General features: G+C 35.7%; 1 protein-coding gene across 21 annotated transcripts in view; it reads left to right on the top strand.

The window, feature by feature from the left end:
* MAPK10 (mitogen-activated protein kinase 10) overlaps positions 1 to 22,025 on the top strand; it is a 438,482-nt gene that overhangs the window by 264,870 nt on the left and 151,587 nt on the right. For 20 of the 21 annotated variants that reach the window (XM_054688437.1, XM_054688436.1, XM_054688435.1 and 17 more), the window contains one exon: positions 21,307 to 21,378. In XM_054688437.1, coding sequence (XP_054544412.1) covers positions 21,307 to 21,378 — 72 coding nt within the window. Of the gene's footprint in view, positions 1 to 21,306; positions 21,406 to 22,025 lie in introns of those variants that run through there. The other variant, XM_037530742.1, reaches the window with a different exon arrangement.

The raw sequence follows: 22,025 nt of genomic DNA, 5'->3' as shown, positions 1-22,025 counted from the left end.
TCCATATGATCCAGCAATTCCACTCCTAGGTATTTACCCAAAGGACACAGAAACATCCATTCCATAGAACACCTGCACCCCTATGTTTATAGCAGCACTGTTTACAATAGCTAAGCTTTGGAAACAACCCAAATGCCCAAAAATAGATGACTGGATCAAGAAGATGTGGTACATATATACCATGGAATATTACTCAGCATTCAAAAAAGATAAACACATGCAATTTGCAGCAACATGGATGGCGCTGGAAGGGATCATGCTCAGCGAAATAAGCCAAAAGAAAAAGAAAAATACCGGATATTCTCACTCATAGCAGGAATATAGAAAACTTAAATAAGGGACCAGGAAAATGAATAACTATAAGAAAGTGAAAATCAAAATCAACAATAAACTATGAACCAGAGACACTTTTAGGGGGGCGGGGGCGGGAGGGGAGCGATTGGGGTCAGAATGGGGGGGCTGCAATTGTATGGGGAATATAAAAATAAAATTTATTATTAAAAAAAAATAAAGATTGGGATAGAAATTAATTAGATAAGCTAAATAAAAAAGGGAATGTTTACCCTGTTTCGAATACTAAAATGGCTAGATCGACATGCCATAACAAATATATTAGGCTAAATATATCATTAGAAGAAACCTAAAATATTATTTTGTTTACCGTTAAGAAATTCTTGTAAAGTTTTGAGCTATTTTTTAACTCTAAATCCAAGTGGTGTCCAACGTAAATACATGTATGTGAGATATGTGCATAAGTATGTGTGTGTATATAAGCTTTCTTCTAAATATCAGCTAATTAATTATATAGTGGATGTATATAAAAGGAAATATTCTTCCATCACTTTGACATGTTAACACTAGACAAAACTTATGGAAGACTCACATCACTGTCCCGTTTCCTACATTCACACAATAATGATGAAAAACTTATTTTCCTATTATGTTATATAATTCATGATACATTCTTTTAAAGCCAAAATACAGGTCAGCCATCTATCTTATGGTTCTATTTGAACATCATTTTTTATGTTTTGTGGCATTTCAATTAGTCATGAAATGTCACAGATGAAATTAAACCAAACTAAGTTTATATGGCATAGTATTTTATTTTGTCATGAGCCATATTAACATCTTTTTGATATGTTTACAATTTTTTTATAAGTAGCTTTATTATTGACATTTATATAGAGCACATTTTAGAGCAGAATTTTAAATGCAACTCAGCCTTTATACTGGATGTACATAAAATTTCTGAGCATAAGTTTTGCAAAAGCATGCAATTTTATGTCATTATATAGTTAATGTTTTGTAATTCATGTATACATTTGTGGAAAAAAAGACTAAATCAATTTGTTATAAAAAGTACTTAACAGATACTTATCTATGGATTATTTTTAATAGTTGGCTGTTTTCTCTCCTTTCCCCATCTCATAATCTGTTACTTGCTTTAGTTTACACTAGCTGGTAATTAAAGTCATTTGAATTCTAGCATGTACTGACTAATAGTAAGACACTTTTATGCTTCTAAGGAAAATGATTGTCTGTTACATTTGTGATTCTTTAAGTTTGTACTTTACTTTAGAATTCAAAAAGATTTGGTGGCGCAAGGGGTTAAGACGCAACCTATGAAGCTGCCCACAGCCACTGCAGCGTGAGTTCAATCCCTGGTCATGGAGCTACACACATGGCCCAGCAGACCTCTCCTGACTTGCCTGCTGCTCCCCTCTGCAGTGTATTTCAGTCAATCTGCCTGTTCTGCTCCCTGCTCTGTCTTTGGCGAATCCTCTCACCCCCCCCTCTCACTCTAGCCTGTACCCCAGTTCTTGTATGCATAAATAAATAAATCTTTTTAAAAAAAAAATTCAGAAAGATTTAACTACGCAAGATAGGATGTGTGCTAATTATGCTGGCAGAAAGGGGCTTGTTCGAGAAATCTGGCCCTCAAATGAAGTGGTGGAAATGAAACCATGAAGTAGAGAATGAGAAAGTTTCTAGGTTTGTATGTGCGGTCATGAAGTATAGTAATAAAAAGAGGAAAAAGAAGAGGATCGAAATATGTAGGTGAAAGAACTGGAGGTAAACCTTGTATCTGAGGCTTTGCTGAGGTGATAAATATGTTCCAATGAGAAGAATTGGACTGAAGATTTTAAAAAAATTGCTTCCATTTCTATCCTCTCAACTTATCTCATCTTCAAAGATGAGATTTGTACAAATCTTTACAAATGATTTTTACAAATCATTTCCCTTTTGTCCTCTTCATTCCAATTCTGCTGCTAAGTGACTGGAAGATAGGGTGACCTCGAATTTATTCTTCTCATTACATTGTTAGATTTTTCCCACAATACTTAAGGGATACATTTGTTCATGTAAGTTCAACACCTCTCAAGGAGTCAAGTTGACATTTCACCTAATTAATAGCCCCTATTGGGCTAGTTATTCTGGGGATGCATAATTAAAGCAATGATGCTACTTGTTCAGTGGAATTTTGATTTACCTGGCCTTTTAAATTAATTATCCAAAGGTTTATTCTTTTTTCTTGCTTAAGCCATATTTTTATGTCCATCTGTGTTAAAATAAACATCTTTAAAAGTCCAATATTAGGGAAAAATAAACATCTTTAAAAGTCCAATCATAAAAAATCAGTATTTTCTTAATTAAAAATCTAAGATTGAATTACAATAACAGCAAATTTTGAATAAACACACACAAATATTATAATTTAATATGAATTCCTTAATAGTGTTAATATTTGCCTTTTATCTTTGAATTGTCCAATTACACAAAGAGATCCCTGTATAGTATCTGACATAGAGTGAATCCTGTATATGCTTTTCATTGAATCCATTGAATCCATCATTGTGAAGGGAATTTGAGTGAATTTTCTTTATGAAATGATGTCAATATTGAAATATATCCATAAATAATTCTTTTTTTTTAAGATTTATTTATTTGTGCATACAAGAGCTGGGGTACAGGTCAGAGATATGGAAGGTGAGAGGACTCACCAGAGACAGAACAGGCAGATAGACTGAAACACACTGCTGAGGGAAGCAGTGGGTGAGACAGGAGAGGTCTGCTTCGCCATGTGGGTTGCTCCCTGGCCAGCTGGGCATGGAACTCATGCTGCAGAGGCTGCTGTTGCTTCATAATGTGGTGCTTAACCCCTTGCACCACCAGGGAGGTCCCCTCTATAAATAATTCTAACTAAGTATCAAAGTGCTTTTTGTGGGCAACACCAGTCTATTTGACTCTTATGAAATGTTATCTCGTAATCTATTAAATTGTACACTAAAAAATGCATATGTAGCACTTACTATGTAAATGACACTGTACTGTATGCTTTACAAATACTTTTATTAATGTGGAATCATTGAGAAAAAATAAAACAACATGGGCCTCCCCTGGTGGCTCAGGCGGTTGAGCACCGCGCTGTGAAGCTGTCTGCAGCCTCTGCAGCGCTGGTTCATTCCTGGCCAGCAGACGAGGGTCCCACATGGAGCAGCAGACCTCTCCTGTCGCACCTGCTGCTCCCCTCAGCAGTGTACTTTGTCAGTCTGCCTGTTCTGTTCCCGTTCTGTCTCTGGTGAATCCTCTCACCCTCCTGAGCATCTGGCCTGTACCCCGGTTCTTGCATAAATAAATAAATAAATAAATAAATAAATAAATAAATAAATAAATAATAAAACACGTCTTTTCTCGCCAGTGACTATTTAGGAAAAAACAAGACCATATGTACACCCACAGACCTTGAAATGATTGCATGTGTTTGGAGCATGAGGATATTAAATGCTGAGTTTTCTGTGTGTGGAATGAAGACTCTGGTGATAGAAGGTATATCATGTTTCATGCAGTAACAGAGGACTTGTATACTATATAGGTAAATGGCTTGGAGTTATTTTCTTAATTTCTTTAACTTCTTGTTCATTGTGTATAAAAAAGCTATCGCTTTTTTTGTATCTTAATTTGGCGGCAATGTCATTGTGCTGTATTCATTTATTGCTTCTAATAACTTTTTGATGGAGTCTTTAGGATCTTCTATATATGATATCATACCATCTGAGAATAGTCGTAGTTTAACTTTCTCTTCTTGTGCTTATTGAAAAATATGCTAAAACAGGACTTAAAACAGTGACAAAGTGGGGGAGGGATTAATATCTATGAGTTCTCACCCATAAGCTCAAGTGCACAACATTGGCTCAGGGTCCAACAACGACAGGATTTAACAAACAGGAGATTGAGAAAAGGAAAGAGTTTCTAATACTACGAGTGACTGGCTGTCTCACCCCAGGTAGTGAGGTAGTGACCACAGTGTTCAGTATTTCAAAACAAAGGTCACTTGTGGGAGATGGGGGCTGTGCCATCAATGAGGGCCTGCAGCTAGAAGCACACCTGCCAGCAGTGAGCCAGAGTCCAACGCACTGCAGCAGCTGGAGGTGCTCACAGGTGGGGCTGCTGAGATGATACCTTAGGTGATAACTCAGCAGCTCATAGCAACAATCTAAAGTCTGGCTGGACAACACCAGATATTGGATTAGACAATGACAGACTCAACAGCACCAGGAGGCAGTGCTGGAGAACTAGAGGCAGTGAACAAGTCTCAAAGGTGGCTGCACAGAGTGCCAGTCACCTATCAGTAGTGCCAGTCAGCACTGGTCACCAGGAGACAAAGTCAAACAGTGTTACAACTCTTTGTAAGCTGCTGATATCAAACCATAGACAACAGCCCTTGAGACAATGGGCCAAGACTGATGGTGCTCACTGTAGGAGGCAGGACTGGAGGCAGGGGCAGCAGCTGGATATCTGCAAAGGTCTGTGGACACCTTCAGAGTTCTGCAGAATCCTACAGAGGTCTGCTGAATGCTTCTTTTTCAGAGGACAACTGCTCAGTGAGATAAGGTAATTCTTGCTATATCTTATATTCTCTTCTAGATCCTCCACCCTACAAACCTTATTGGATTGTTTTTCAATCCTAATCATCTGACTAGTGCTAACAACTTGCTTCGTTTTTCAAACCACATTATAAAATCAAGGTTTGAATGACAGCTTGCGAGCTTGAAACTGATTGTTCCATTTATAATCCACGAGCCAGATACAAAAGGGAAACCCTGTCCCCCAACTATACCTGCCTGCACTTAGGTCAGGACAGGTTTATGGGCTGGAGGTATCCAAGAAATCACAGCCATAGCCAACCTCAGTGAGGCTGGAATCATAGTTCCCATGGTGCCCCTTATTGGGCCTGGGTTTGACAATTATTTCTTTAGTAATTGATCTCTAGTTTCATGGCATTGTGGTCGAAGAAAGCACTAGGTGTAATTTCCATCATTGTAGCTTTATTGACAGTTGACTTGTGTCCCAAGATATGGTCTGTTTTGAAAATGTTGCATGTGAACTTGAAACAAATGTGTATGCAGCAGTTTTGGGATCAAGTTTTCTATGGATGTCTCTTAGGCCTATTTCCCTTAGCTCCTCTATTAAACCTGTTGTTTTAAGCTGTTGTTGATCTGTTCATTCTTGTAAGTGGGTATTAAGGTGTCAAAGATTTACTGTGTTATCAGTCTCTCTTATGTTCTGTTATTAAACTGTCTTGTGTTTATCAGTGATCCACTATTCAGTGCAGATATTTATGAGCATTACTTCTTTTTGTTATGTTGTTCTTTCTTGTCATACCTTTCATAATTGAGAGTATATTTTATCAGATCTAAGTCCAGTTGTTTCAGACTTTTTTTAATTACCATTTTCTTGTATAACTGCTTTCCAGCCTTTAATTTGAAATCTATGCTTGTCTTTATTAGTAAGGAGACTTTCTTGTAAACAACAGAAGCTTAGTTTTTGTTTTAAAATTCATTCAACCACTCTAATTTTTTTGACTGGTTAGTTCTAAGCATTTATACTTAAGATGATTATTGAGATATTTGTATTTATTGCCTTTTTGTTACTTTTTTATCTTGTCTTTAATTTTTTTTTAAGACTTCCTATTATGTTTTTATTTTATGGTCCATTACTATTGTATTATGAGTTATTTCTATTATTGTTGTTTGAAGGCTCTATGGAGGTTAGTATATGATAGGATATTTGTATGATACATTAGATGGTCTGGTTTCTAGCTGGTGCTGTTGGGCCATCTTGTTACATTCATCCTTCATGTTAAGTAATTTGTATTTTCAGTAATTGTTTTTGTCCCTATTGGAGTAGTCAGGCAACTGGTACTAGCAAGGGTGGTGTGTATAAGAGAGGAAAGAGAGACATCAAAGGATCACCTCCAGTGGCCTCAGGAATTTGAACTACCTACTGTGAAGCATTTCTTTGTGGGGATCTTTGGATCTCGCAGTCTGGGTTGGGGGATGGCAGTTATCTCAGATATCTCAGTGTGGACTTATGTAGTAGTCTCTTCTATAAGAAAGTTCAGGTGTTCTGACCTATTCAGGCTACTAGCTGTTTTATGTTATGAGCCTCAGACTCAAGCTAGTAGTCCTGGCTTTGTATCCCCACTTCTGCAGCTCTCCAGCAATGCACTGTCATTCTGGGGCCTGCTCATATTCTCCCTTACCCAGTGCAGTGCTGAATCTTTAGTTTCCTGATGTTGGCATATGCCCACATCAATAGCTGGAGGGAGCTGGCTCTCCACTGCAGCCGCTCTCCCTCTCATGGGTTGTACTAACCTGTTACTATTTTAAACAAAGTTTACTTAGAGTTATTCCTACCCCCTTTCAGTAGAGCTAATGCTCCTATTGTGTCACTGTGAAGGGCCTGTGGGAAAGTACAGAGGTGTCTCAGAGTTTCTCAGAGTATGACCTTTCAGCACAGGTGTCCTAGTTGGTAACATGTAGCCTTGAGATGTAGTCCACATGTGTGGATAGCAGTAAAAAATATGTAACCTTGATGTATAGTTCCCATGTGGGAAACATCTGTAAACTAGGCCTAAACTTGGTCCTGTGCCATCTTTGTCTATAAGTCATATAAAAGCTAGTAGGGCTCCTGTGGGGAGTTCCATGGCTTCTCATGGGCCATCTGCGGGACACTCACGTGGAATGGGGCCATTGATGCAGTGGGAGGTGAGCCTGACATGTGGTGATGAGAATGGGAAGGTAGACAAATGAGCAGGAGACACTGGGCATCAGGAGCAGCATGAGACATAGATTGGTATGAAGACGCTGAGCCTGGGACTGAGAGGAGGCCCGCCACATGCAAGTAGTGCTTGGTGGCTAGCCTCCTCTCTGTGCCGGCAGCTTCCCAAAGTGGACTAAGGGGGATGGGTCCCTGGGATGAGTGAGGAGGGCCCTACACACTGCTAATCAGTTTTTCCCTCAGGGGGTTTGGCTTTGTTTTGTATCAGTTTGGTTATGATTCTGGAGGAGGGGAGTCACGAGTTTTCATTCTGCCACCATCTTGCTAGATCTCATTCCCATCTCTTACATTTTAGTTTCTATCATTTTCTCCTGCTAAATAAACTCCTCAAAGGATTTTGTGGAGGCAATTGTCATATTATAGGAACAAGATATATTTTTCCCATACACACCCCTCTTGTCAGTAAACAGTTTTTTAAGAGATACTTAACTTTTATACAAGCTCGATTCCTTAGAAGGTGGTATTTATTAGATATTAAGCATGATTCATTAAAGAGTATTTTTTTAATTGATATACTTATGACTAGAGATGTTTTAAATATTTTTTGCCTTTTTACTGAGGGTACTATTGTACTTCTAGATGTTTTGGGGTAGAGTGTCTAAATTAGAGATGCTGCAACCTTTTTCTATAATGGATTAGATAGTAAATATTTTAAGTTTTGTGGGTCTCTAGTCCCTGTCACAATTATTCAGTTCTGCCATTGTAATGTGAAATCAACCACAGATAATACATAAACTAATGAATTGTTGTGTAACAATACAACTATAAGATCAGGTCCTGGGTTGTATTTAGTCTATCCAAATTTTGCATTTATGAAAACTCAAGCCATGGACCAAAGGAATTAACTAATATCTTAAAATGAGTGTATACATAGTCTTAATTAAAAATTAAATTTAATTGCATGTTCTATATTTGCTTTTGAAAAAAGTAATTGCTAGTTTCATGGTATTTTTCCTTTTATTACACAAAGTTGGGAGGATATTTTTGAGCACAGATTTTTTTTTGAATCATTAATAATGACTTTGTATTCTAATATTATACATATACTTGGAGGCTGTTAGGAGAGTTATTTGTAATAGATCTGGTATAAAATAAATAAAATATTATTAACAGATATTGACTTTGTAGCATACCAATTCAACCTGGAAACTGTTGAACTTGAAAATTTTTTTTGTGAACAATACATTATGGTTTTTCTTTACGTGTGTTTCATTCCGGTGACAAATTGTGGGAGCCTGAAACTGTCCAGAACAGTGTGATATTTTGCATTTATGAAACTTCTCAAATTTCCTGTGGTTTATTTTTTTCTATTTTTAATTTTTTAAAAATTAATTTATTTATACAAGAACTGGGGTACAAGCCAGCTCCACGGGAGGGTGAGAGGATTCACCAGAGACAGAGCGGGGAACAGAACAGGCAGACCGCTGCTGAGGGGAGCAGCGGGTGAGACAGGAGAGGTCTGCAGTGCCATGAGGGACCCTCGCTGGCTGGCCGGGGTCGAACTGGCACTGCAGAGGCTGCAGACATCTTCACAGCGCGGCGCTCAACTGCCTGCACCACCATGGGAGGCACCACCATGGGAGGTTTAGTTTGTATATCTCACAAAATTTTTATTGATCTAAGTTATCAAAACACATCATAGTTAATATTTTTTAAAGTAACTACTATGCACTATTTCAACCTAATGAATTCTTAAGTGTTTCTCGTTCATAAAACTGGCTCACTGTTTTGCTCAGAGTAACCATTAACTCATATAGGCATGTAATGAGGAAAAGTTCAGTATAGTACAGAGTAAGGAATATACATGTAGGGCTTTTCCTTGAAAAGCAACCAGTAATTGAAAGTCCTAAGTTCTCCTCTCCAAATTATTATCCTCTCTTTTCAAGCTGCTCATGGGTCCTATTTGCACCAAGTGTTGTCACCATTTCCACTTTAGATGTATTGAGAAAATGCCCTGGTCACTGGTTTATTTTTACACAGTTGTGCTAAATGCCCTCTGCCATGCTATCAGGATATGTAATTGCCAAATTAGTTTTCTATAATTCACTGGGATACTGAACATACGGGACATGATTTCACTAATGTTTTTGTGTAATGAGAAAGTTCTGTAGTGAGTTAGTGACTTAGTCATGTTGCTACATTTGGAGTCTTTTATGAAATAAACCAAGAAAGGTCAGGATGCTTGTTATTCATAGCAAGATTATTCATTCATTAAAAATTAAAATACATTGTTCATTTCAGGTGTGGGTTGGATGTTATTATTTCCAACATGCCCAGTTCAGCAGTGCAGAACTAAAAAAGCCCTGTTGGGTAGCATTTCTTTCTTTTTTTTTTTTTTTAAGATTTTATTTTTATTTATTTATTTATTATTTATTTATTTTTTAAATAAATTTTATTTTTATATTCCTGATACAATTGCAACCCCCTTATTTTGACCCCAATCCCTTCCCTCCCTGCCCCCCAACCCCCATATAGTGTCTCTGGTTCATAGTTGTTTGTTGATTTTGATTTTCACTTTCTTATAGTTATTCATTTTCCTGGTCTCTTATTTAAGTTTTCTAGATTCCTGCTATGAGTGAGACCATCTGATTTTTTTTTTTTTTCCTTTCGGGCTTATTTCGCTGAGCATGATCCCTTCCAGAGCCATCTATGTTGCTGCAAATTGAATGTGTTTATCTTTTTTGAATGCTGAGTAATATTCCATGGTGTATATGTATCACATCTTCTTGATCCAGTCATCAATTTTTGGCATTTGGGTTGTTTCCAAAGCTTAGCTATTGTAAACAATAATAATAACAAAAGGGATGGGTTTTTTTTAATTTCTTCTTCTTCAGATTTATTGTTTGTGTATAGGAAGGCTACTGACTTTTGCGTGTTGATTTTGCATCCTGCCACCTTACGGAACTGATTGATGAGTTGAATTAGTTTTTCTGTGGAGTTTTTGGGGTTCTCTATGTATATTATCATATCATCTGCAAATAGTGATAGTTTGACTTCTTCTTTTCTTGTTTGGATTCCTTGTATGTCTTTCTCTTGTCTTATTGCTCTGGCAAGGACTTCCAGTATTATATTGAAAAGCAGTGGTGAGAGTGGACATCCTTGTCTTGTTCCAGATCTTAATGGAAATGCTTTCAGCTTTTCACCATTGAGAATGATACTGGCTGTTGGCTTGTCATATATGGCCTTTATGATGTTGAGGTATGTTCCTTGTATCCCAAAAATTTCAAGGGTTTTTATCATGAATGGGTGTTGCACTTTGTCAAAAGCTTTCTCAGCATCTATTGATATTATCATATGGTTTTTATATTTCTTTTTCTTGATGTGTTGGATAACGTTGCTTGATTTTCGGATGTTGAACCATCCTTGTGTCCCTGGAATGAATCCTACTTGGTCGTGGTGAATTATCTTATGGATACATTGTTGGATTCTGATAGCTAAAATTTTATTGAGGATTTTTGCATCAGTGTTCATTAGGGAGATTGGCCTGTAGTTTTCTTTTTTTGTGTTGTCCATGTTCGGTTTTGGTATTAGGGTAATGTTGGCTCCATAGAACATGTTTGGTATTGTCCCTTCCTTCTCAATTTTTTGGAAGAGTTTGTGAAGGATAGGCACATATTTGTCTCTGAATGTTTGGTAGAATTCATTTGTAAATCCATCAGGTCCTGGGCTTTTGTTTTTGGGGAGGTTTTTGATTACCATTTCAATTTTGCTGCTTGTAATTGGTCTGTTTAGGTGTTCTGTTTCTTCCTTATCTAGCTTTGGGTAATTGTGGAGTTGTTGGAATTTGTCCATCTCCTCTAGATTGTTGAACTTGTTTCCATATAACTGTTCATAATAGTTACTGATTATTCTTTTGATTTCTGCTGTGTGCATTGTGATTTCTCCTCTTTCATTTATGATCCTGTTTATTTGTGCTTTCTCCCTTTTTTCCTTTGTGAGCCTGGCTAGGGGTTTGTCTATTATATTTATTTTTTCGAAGAACCAGCTCTTGGTTTCATTGATCCTTTCGATTGTTTTTTTAGTTTCAATTTCATTTATTTCTGCTTTGGTTTTTATTATTTCTTTTCTTCTACTGGTTTTGGGGTTTTTTTGTTGTTCTTTTTCTAGATCTTTGAGCTTCGAGATTAGGTTGTTTCTTTGAGTTCTTTCTTGTTTCTTGATGTGAGCCTCTTTTGCTATGTATTTTCCTCTTATTACTGCTTTTGCTGCATCCCATACATTTAGGAAATTGGTGTCCTCCTTGTCATTCAATTCAAAGAATTTTTTAATTTCTTCTTTGATCTCCTCGTTAGTTCAGTGGTCTTCCAGAAGTGTGGTTTTCAATCTCCATGAGGTAGGAAAGTTCCTTGCCTTCTTTTTATGGTTTATTTCTAGTTTGATGCCTTCATGGTCAGAAAAGATGGTTGGTATGATTTCAATCTTGGTGTATCTGTTGATGTTTGTCTTGTGTCCCAGTATGTGATCAATCCTGGAGAATGATCCGTGTGCGCTTGAGAAAAATGTGTACTCAGATTTTTTTGGGTTTAGTGTTCTATAGATGTCTGTTAAGCCCAAGCACTCTAGATCCTTATTTAGAGCTTTAGTGTCTTTACTTATTTTTTGTCTTGTTGATCTATCCATTGTTGATAGTGGTGTGTTGAAGTCTCCCACTACGTATGTGTTTTCTCTGATGTCTGTTTTCAGAGATGACAATAGTTCTCTGATATATTTTGGTGCTCCTTCGTTTGGTGAATATATGTTAATGAGTGTTATTTCTTCTTGAAACATTGTCCCCTTGATCATAATGTAGTGACCGTTGGGGTCTCTTTTTATCTTTTTGAGTTTGAAATCTCTTTTATCTGATATAAGTATAGCTGTTCCTGCTTTCTTTTTTGGTCCATTTGCTTGTAGGATTGTTTTCCATCCTTTACCTTTGAGTCTATTTTTATCTTTTGTAGCTAAAAGTGTTTCCTGGAGACAGCTAAAGGTCGGGTTTTGTTTCTTAATCCAGCCTGTGACTCTGTCTTTTTATTGAAGAGTTTCGTCCATTTACATTTAGAGTTAATATTGATATGTTAGCATCTGTATTTGCCATTGTGTTCGTCTTTCCTTTGATTTTATTTATTTATTGTTTTAATAACATTTTTTTTGCCTTCTTTTGTTGTTATTCGTCCCTCTGAGGTTCTGGCTTTAGGACACCTTGTAGTATTTTTTGGAGTGGGGGTTTAGTCATAATGAAATTCCAGAGTTTCTGTTTGACTGGGAAGGTCCTTATTCTTTCTTTATAGAGGAAGGAGAGCTTTGCGGAATAGCGTATTCTTGGTTGGCATCTGTTTTCTTGGAGTCTGTTGACTTTGTCCCTCCACTCTCTCCTTGCCCTTAGTGTTTCTTTGGAGAAGTCTGATGTCAGCCTGATTGGTTTCCCTTTGAATGTTATGTTTCTTCCCTCTTGTCAGCTTGATTATTTTTTCCTTGTCCTGGATTCTTGGGAGCTTTACTATTATGTGTCTTGCTACATTTTTCCTTTCGTCATGGAAGTTTGGTGTTCTTCTTGCTTCTTGTATATTAATTTTCAGCTCATTCTTCACATTTGGGAAGTTCTCTTTAATTATCTCCTGGAATATTTTCTGTGTTCCTACATCTCTCTCCTCTCCTTCTGGAATTCCTATAACTCTTATATTTCCTTTCCTCATGGAGTCAGATAGTTCTGGAAGTCTTTCTTTGTTCTTTTTCCTTCGTACTTCTCTTTCCTTTTCTGTTTAGGTTCTTTTTATTTCTGTGTCTTCAAGAGTACTTATTCGTTCTTCCATTTCATCTATTCTGCTTTCATTGCTTTTCCCAGAATTCTTTAGTGCCTGCATTAATTCTTTGATCTCCTGAATTCTTTTACTTCCCTCTTTAGGGACTCAATTTCATTCTTCTGATCGTTGATTATTTCCCTCTTTTCATTGTTTTCGTTTATGACTTCTGTCAGTTTTTTAATCATGGCAATTTTAAATTCTCTTTCTGGAAGGCTCAGAAGTTCTTCCAGGTTACTGTCGTTGCAATCTGGGGTGTGGTTTTCTTTTCATGGTTTGCTTTTTTCCTGAGGAGTTGCTAGGTTGTGTGTGGTTCTTCTACTCCCTACTGTCTGTTTTCTAATTTTCCATATGCATTGGGACACTGTGTTGCTGGGACTGGCGGGCATCTTGGGTGAACTTCTCTGCTCCCCTCTGGCTCCTCCGGGAGCCATCTGTCAGTTTCAAGCAGTCTTTACTGAAGAAAGGTCCCTGTTCTAAAATGCCGATGCGGGGACATGCTCCCTTGCGCACCTGGTCTGCCCCAGCAGTGGGTTACCGCTCCCCCTCTGGGCTGGGACTGCAGGCCAATAGGGGCCTGGCATGGGCGAACTTCCCAGCTCACCTTTGCTCCTCTGGGAGCCTTCTGCTGGTTTCAGGCAGTCTTTACTGAAGTACTGTCCCTGTTCTAAAATGGCTATGAGGGACGCACTCCCTGCGTGTCTGGTCTGCTGGGTAGCATTTCTTAAATCATCTAAGCTGGGTTCTTTCATACCTCCCCTCTTGCAAACTCTACATTCCTGATATGATGCAACAAATTTATGGAAAATTCACACCTCCAGATGAGAAGATAATGAAAATATCTAGAGTTGTGCTAGAAAAGGAAACCTTTTTTCATTTGTTTCTCCTTTCATTCACTAACATTTACTCAACATTAACTGTATATTAAGAATTTTCCTAGCCTCACACAGCTTTCTTGCCTACCTGTATTTATGCAGTTGCCTCTTTTCTTTCTCCTTTTCCTAATAAATCTGTCATTTTTAAATTTTTTTAAAATAATTTCCCTAGGCCCTAGGGTTGCCAACATCAATAAAATATATTTATTTTCCTTGGAAGGTTATAATGTAATATGGAACAAATGGCTACAAGAACATGCATATACATATGAGTAAATAATTACATTGTAGCAAGGTATTCATAATAGAAGTATCAACAAAATGCTATGAAAAGACTAAGGAAAGAAAAAAGAATACTCCTTATTCCAAAATAAATACTATGATTTTGTTACATATTATGAGAAATACACTATAATTTTGGATAAAACGCTCAATATTGTTTACTCTTCTTCCCAATATGATGTATAGATTCTAATGGAATCTCAGTCAAAATTCAAGCATTTTTTAAAAATCTTATGTTTTATAAAATGTTTTACTGATTTGGACTGTAAGATGAATTGAGGCAGGGCAAAGACAGAAATATGATGGTGATTAGAAAGGAGGAAGAAAATGCTATCATTTCTACCAATAGAGCTAAAAGAAAAAAAAATAGGAAATCAGGACATATGAGTTCAAATCTAGGCTGATTCTGAGCGATTTTTTAAAATTAATTTATGCATTTGAGAACTAGGGTGTAGGCTAGAGATTTTGGGGGATGAGAGGATTCACTAGAGAAAGAGTGGGGAGCAGAACAGGTTGATATACTGAAATACACTGTTGGGGGAGCAGCAAGGAGAGGTCTGCTGTGCCATGTGGATTAGCTCCCTGACCTGGAAACGAATTCATGTTGCAGTGACTGGCAATAGCTTGAGAGTGCTGAGACTTAACCCCTTGCACCACCAGCAAGGCTATTTCTGAGTCTCAGCCTGCTCACCTGTAAAATGTAGACACTACTGACCTGCCCGCTATACAGGACTTTAAAAACTATAAGGACCTGTATTTTACTTCTAGGAAACACTGTGGGTACTCTCCCCTAAGCTGTGCTTTGTCCATAAAAACCTAACCCCTCAGGATTAACCTATTCTAATGACTTCATTCATATACTCCCTATGAGACAGTAAACAGTATTAATGCATTTAGGTCAAAATAGCAAACATCTTCTTTCTATTGAAATATATGTTTCCACAATGAAATAATCCACATTTCCACAGTGTAGTATTGTTACATGCCCATTAAATTATTAAAATTTAGAAAATTGATAGCAAGAAGTGTTGTCAAGGATGTGAAGCAACTGAATTTTCATACATCACTGCAGGACAGGATTGGCTAGAGAATGTGTCCACAGGCAGTTTTTCGCAAGTTAAACATATCTCTCTACCATGGTCCAATAATAACTCCTCCTCTAGGTATTTTCCCCAAGAGAAATTAAAAAGAATATTTATACCAAAATAAATGTGCATAAGTTTCACGCAGCATTATTAATATCAAAAATGGAAATATCTCAAATATCTAAATATAGAATGGGTAAAAAATCTATTATATATCTAATATAGCAAGAACAATCACTGATTTGCCAACATAGATGAATAATAAAAGCATTTCACTCAGCAAAAGAAGCCAACATAAAAGGAGAAATACTGTATAATTTCACTTTTATGAATTCTGGGATAAGAAAACCTTAATCTATTGTGAAAGAAGACAGAACTTTTTTTTCCTGAGTGTTGGGGAGTAGTGTCTGGAAAAGGGCACAAAGAGTTTTCAGATTATTCTTTATCTTCACTGTAATGTGAGTTATATGGACATATGCTCTTGTCAAAACTCATCAAGCTGTACACTTAACGTGCTTTTTGCTGTGTAAATTATATCTTAAAATCAAAACTAAATTGAAAAATGAAGTAGAGGTAACTGCCAAAATTTATACATAAGTCACATGAAAATGCAACAGAATAATCTTAGATTGAAATTTAAGGGGTAAATTGCCTCTTTTTTATTGCTTTGCTTTGCATTTATTTACTGACTGTATTTTGCTCATTGATTTTTTTCCTATAAAACATTTCTTTTCTCATACAACAGAATGTGTAAAAGTGAAAAAATGTTGCAGGATTTCTTACTATAGAAAGGGTAATGTTATCGTCAAGTACACACTTCCTTCTATTTCTTGCTTTACATTTTTCAACATGTTTCCTCAATATCACTTGGTGGTAGTGGACATTATGAAAATCTTGGTTCAAGATATCCATGAATACACAGTAATGCCCCTCAAAAGAATGAAAACCTTCACTTCTTTTTTTCCCAAAGATTTATTTATTTATGCATACAAGAACTGGGGTATAGGCTAGAGGTGCGGGGGTGCGGGCAAGCAAGAGGATTCACCAGAGACAGAGTGTGGGGAACAGAACAGGCAGACCGACTGATACACACTGCGGAGGGGAGCAGCAGGAGAGACAAGAGGTCTGCTGTGCCATGTGGGTCAGCTCTTGGCTGGGGATCAAACTTGTGCTGCAGAGGCTGCAGTTAGCTTCATGGTGCTATGCTTAACCCCTGTGCAACCAAGGAGGCCCAAGACCATTACTTCTTGAATCACTTCAGCCTTCTCTGTTATGAAATATTGGACACATCAAATAGTATATATTTCATAAATGTAGGGTTTAAAAAGTATAATAATGAAATAAACATGCATGATTCTAGAAGTTGACATAAATAATGCTTTTGGAAACCCCTGTATGCCTCTTCCCAGAGGAGTTCTTCCCAGCCCCAGGATAGCGTTCCAGACTTCTGAATGTTGCAGTTTTTTATTCTTTTGCTTTCCAGTGTTGTTTTATCAGAGTAAAAAAGTATTTTTAAATAATGTGTTGTTTAATTGTTCAAATTTTAGAATTTTATGGAATTCACCATGAGTTCATTTGTTTAAGATATGTATGGATTTTGTCATTTAAACATGTCAGTCATTTCATTGCTATATGATAGTCTACTATATTGATATACCACAACTTAGTAGTTCATTGTTCTTTCCAGGAATCTTTATTTTTTTCCAGTTGTAACTTCTTGTATTATTAATTTATTACAAAGATGTTCTTTTTCAGTCTTGCATGTCTTTTTTCTTTTGTTTACACTGAATAAATGTTGTTTTGCAACACTGTATATGATGCTGAAAGCACAGGTTCATAGCTCTTCAGATGTATGTTACCACATTGCATCCACATCAAAGCACCCATAAGGCTCCACCAGGGTCCTTTGAGCTCCTCTCCACATTTTACTCTACCTTCCCTGTTCTCTGCTGTTAACATCAATTCTATTGTCAAATGTTTAGGGTTTGTTTTTAGTAAGGTTTTTTTCCCCCTAACCATTTGCTTTGTTTTTCAATAGTCCACATATGTGTGAAACGATGTGCTACTTGTCTTTCTGACTTATTTCATTTAGCAATATCCCCTCTACTTCCATCCATGTTGTTGCAAATGGTCAGAGTTCATATATATTTTAATAGCTGAGTAGTATTCCATTGTGGATATGTAACACATCTTCTTTATCCACTTATCTGTCATTGAGCACTTAGGTTGTTTCCATAACTTGGCTATTGTAAGTTGTGCTACATTGAACATAGGTATAGATATAGCCTTTCAAATTTGTGTGTTTTCATTCTTCTGGAAAATTCCTATGGATAGAATTGCTGGATAATGTGGCATATCTATTTTTAATATTTTGAGAAACCTCCATACTCTTTTTCATAGAGGATGGAACATTCTACCTTCCCAGTTATGGTGTAGGAGGGTTCCTTTTTTCCTCCATACCCTTGCCAAAACTTGTTGTTTCTGTCTTTTTGGTATAGGCCATTCTCATTCAGGTGTGAGGTGATATTGGAGAAGCATTTGGTTAGTTCTTCTGACCAATTTTGGGTTAGATTATTTGAATTTTTTTTGAGCTGTATGAGCCTTTTATAGTTCTTTGATATTAGGCTCTTGTTGAATTATGGTGGGCAGATATCTTCTCCCATTCAGTAGGGTGTCTTTTTGTTTTAGTTACTTTCATTGTTCAGAAGCTTTTTAGTTTGATGTAGTCTTACTTATTTTTGGTTTTGTTTCCCTTGCCATAATAGCAGTGTTCTCACAGAGATCACTGAATCCAATGTCATGGAGATTTTGTCAATGTTTTCATAAAGATATTATGGCTTCATGTCCTCCATTCATGTCTTTAATCTATTTTAAGGCAAATTTTATGTATGGGGTAGTGTTCTAGTTTCAGTTTTTTACATGTTTCTGTTTAGTTTTCCTAAGACCATTTATTGAAGAGACTTTTCTTTCGCCAATGTATACCTTTGAGTCCTTTGCCTTAATTGGTGGTCCCTGACCACCATAATTGTGGGTTTACTTGGGGATTTCAATTCTAGTATTGGTTCTATGTGCCTGTTTTTAGTCCTCTACCATACTGTTTTGATTACTATAGCTGCATAGTATGGTTTGATGTCTGGGATGTGATGCTTCCTTTCCTTTTCACTTTTGTAAGCATTGCTTTGGCTTTCAGGGTGTTTTGTTGTTCCATATAATTTCAATAATTGTTTGCTCTATATTTTGGAAGAATGTCATGGCCAAGGGGTATTCCAGATTTTCTCGAAACTGTGGTACTCTCAGGGTGAGAGTCCCTCTCACTGTTAGATGACCCTCTTGGGAAGAAAACAAGGAACTCCCTGTGCTCCATATTTGTTTATCCTTTGGATAAAAAAATGTCTTGTATGTCTTTTAAATATATAAAAATATTCTATTGAATATTTTATATGTCCTGGTAGAAAAACATAGGATTTTCTCTAAGAATAAATATAGAAGTATAATTTTTGGGTGATACACCATGCAGAAATTTATTATTTGACACATACTATTTTCTGCTTAAATTGATTTGTTCCAATTGCCAAAAATAACAGTAGTGTATGGATATTCCCATTGATCAACCACTTTGAAAATATTGAATATTATCATCCACTTAAATTTTAACAAAGTGGTGGGAATAACAAATACTTCATTGTGGTTTTAATTTATATATATATATGCCTTTTAATACTTATTTTTCTACATGTCTTATATGATTTTGCCTACTTTTCTATTGGGTTCTTTGTATTTTTCTTTTTGTTTTTAAAGAACTCTATATATATTCTGGATTTTTCTCTTTTTATGTATATTTCAATATCTTTGTTAAATTTGTATCTATTTTTTATTCCATATATCTTTTAATAAAAAGAAATGTAATAAAGATGTATAAAAAGATGTTATTTTATGTGCAAGCTAACAAATTAGCCTACCACAAGTTCGTGCATGCTGGTAGAAGGCACAAGAATCCTGGGTCAAATATGTCTTTGTTACTCACAATTAAAATATCAACATTCATGCCAGTTCCTTGGACCCCACTAAAAAACAGAGTGATCTAAGAATATCTGGTGACTACTATACCTACAGTGAGTTACACTATGGAAGACAACCCCCAGCTTTGAGAACCCACATCTTTTTTAATGGGTAGCAAACAAGTTTTACTTTTGCCCAAGAGGGACTCCTTGTTATATTATAGAGAATAACTAGACCTGCCCTTTGCTCTGAATGGAAATATTATCATTGTTTTCTAAGGTTGTTTCCTGTATAACCATCCTTGAAAAGAATATCTGAAATAAAGGCAGCCAGAGCTTCTATTTGCAAGACATGCAGAAATATAAGACTGATAGAGAATTGTGTTGCAATAGAGATGGGCTTTCTCCCCCAGTTCCTACATTCTCATACGCACAACCAATTGTCTCAGCATGATTTAATGTATATTTTCTTCTCTCTATAAATATCTGTGATACAGATTTTGACATAATCAGTTCATGTATATATGTCTATACTCACACATATCTGTATATGTGTCTACACACATGTATATATACAGATATACATACATACAATATACATACACATATGTATATACATATATGTATACATAATCTGTTCCTGGTTTTTGTTATATTAAGTCAATTTCTGCATCAACCTCATCTAGTTTTATTTTCTATAACTTTATAATAAACCCTGATCTTGTGGAGAGTGGATCCCTTTCTACCTGCCCTTGCCCCGCCTCCCAGACAAATACCCCAATAACAAATTTTTGTTCTTCAGAAATTTATAATTTATTTTTGTAATTTCATTCTTCTTTAGAATGTAAAAATCTGCATATGTTCCATTGTAAAACTTTTTTTTCTTGCTTTTGGACCTTTCCACTGGTCCTGTTTTGCTTCTAAAGTTTGTTTAAAACTTCCCATAGTAAACTTTATTTAATTTTCCACTGTGACGTTCACCATAGATAGGTTCTAAGCTTTGTTTCCTATATTCCCCACATGCCTTTTAAAAACTAAATTTCCAGTCTTTAGACATCAGCAGATGGCCTGGGGACAAGTGGTGACACAACTCATTCACTTCTCTGCATGGATTATTTCTCATTGTTTTCAACTTCAGAATTTTTCTTGTATTTTAGTGACAATTCAGCCTCGAATTTTAAAAGATACTCTATTCAATCTAACTTTTCCAACAGTTTTATACTGAGATTGATGTTTGGAATATCTAATCATTCATATAGCCAGGAACAGAAACCTTGTGTCAGTCATGGTTTTTAAATTGTTTAATCTTACATAATTGTGACTTTCACACAATAAAATTAAACAAAATATGTTCAATTGAACTGAACAAGATTTCAATTGGATTTTAGTGCTACTACTGCCTTTATATTCCCAAATAATACCCAGTAACTAATTTGGCATTCCCACCATTGCATGATTTTTATCTTCTCAAAACTGCAAAATTACACAATATTCCAAACATAATGAAAGTAATATAATTGAAATCTTTGTACTTGCTGCAAAGACTAAACAAATGTTTATATAATACCCATTTTTCTTTAGTCTAATTTTGTATGGTTATACGAGGACATTATGTATTACCATTTTATACATTGAAACATTTATGTTAATAATATGGTATCTTTATACTCTTTTGAAACTTGCTTTTTCCCCCATTTAATATCACATTTGAAAATTTGTGCTAATACTGTAGATAGACTGTAATATACTGCTCCAAGTTCTGTACATAATTCTCTTATAAATTACATTTTATCAAATACACACTTTATACAACAATAAACATCTTTTTATTTATCATCTTGAGCATATATTTGAGTTTAAAAAATAGATTTTTAGAGCTGAAAGTGTTTTATAATCGCCTGTATGTAATTTATTAGTTATATTTACTTTCTTGCATCTAATATTTATAATTAATATTGATTATAGAAGATAGGGCATTTTTAAATTTTAACCTTATATTATTAAAAATTTACAATTTGTGGGAGTACCTCATACTTGTCTGGAGAAGAATTATGCTGAATGTATATGATACCTGTGTAAAACACAAATTATATTAAAGCTTATACTATTAAATAATGAATAATTAGGTGATTTGGAAATTCATGATTCTCTCCTTTTTCTATAGGTATTTATGAGCCTCCATTTATTGTACTACTGCAGTGAACCAATCTTGGATGTGAAAATTGCCTTTTGTCAGGTGTGTGTTCCTTACAGGTAAAACAAGGTACAGTATATTCCCTTGTATTTCCATTTTGCATTCCATCTTGTATATATTCCACACCAAGTTAGCAATTATATAATATTAAAAGTAGCTTAAGAAGTAGAAGTGGATACTTAGATATCTTTTCTTTTCCACTTAGAATAAGAATAAAGAAAATTAATTTTAATGATTATAAATACAGTAATCGCTGTGTAAAATTATTTCAATCAGTATTTTTAATATTTATTTTCAAATCCTTGAAATGAGGCTCTAATTATCAAAATAGTTGAAGTCAGTGTTAATTTTTTTTTGTACTGCTGAGCCCTAAGTGAACTATGTCTGTTACCCACATATAACAACATATGAGTGGTGCTCAGTTTTTCTCTTGCCCAGTACTAACATGTAGTTAGTAAGAAAGCAAAATCACAATAATGACATATAAAGGTATATTTAGCCTACAGTGGACAATAAGAAGGCAGTGACAATGGTTGGTCGTATTGTGTGGACCAGATTCTTATCTCCTATGTTCATACAAACTCTTATTCTTAAGATAGAAGGTACTGGGGAAGACTATACTTACATAGTTATGTAATGGTGTTCCTTTTCATTCTCAGGAATAGTTCCTTGGGAAATGAATTATATGG

This window comes from Talpa occidentalis, unplaced genomic scaffold, assembly GCF_014898055.3.
Source record: "Talpa occidentalis isolate TD23 unplaced genomic scaffold, MPIMG_talOcc4v2.1 talOcc4.6, whole genome shotgun sequence".
Taxonomy (NCBI): Eukaryota; Metazoa; Chordata; class Mammalia; order Eulipotyphla; family Talpidae; genus Talpa; species Talpa occidentalis.
Note: the sequence above shows the minus strand (reverse complement) of the source record. Positions and strands in the feature narration are given on the sequence as shown.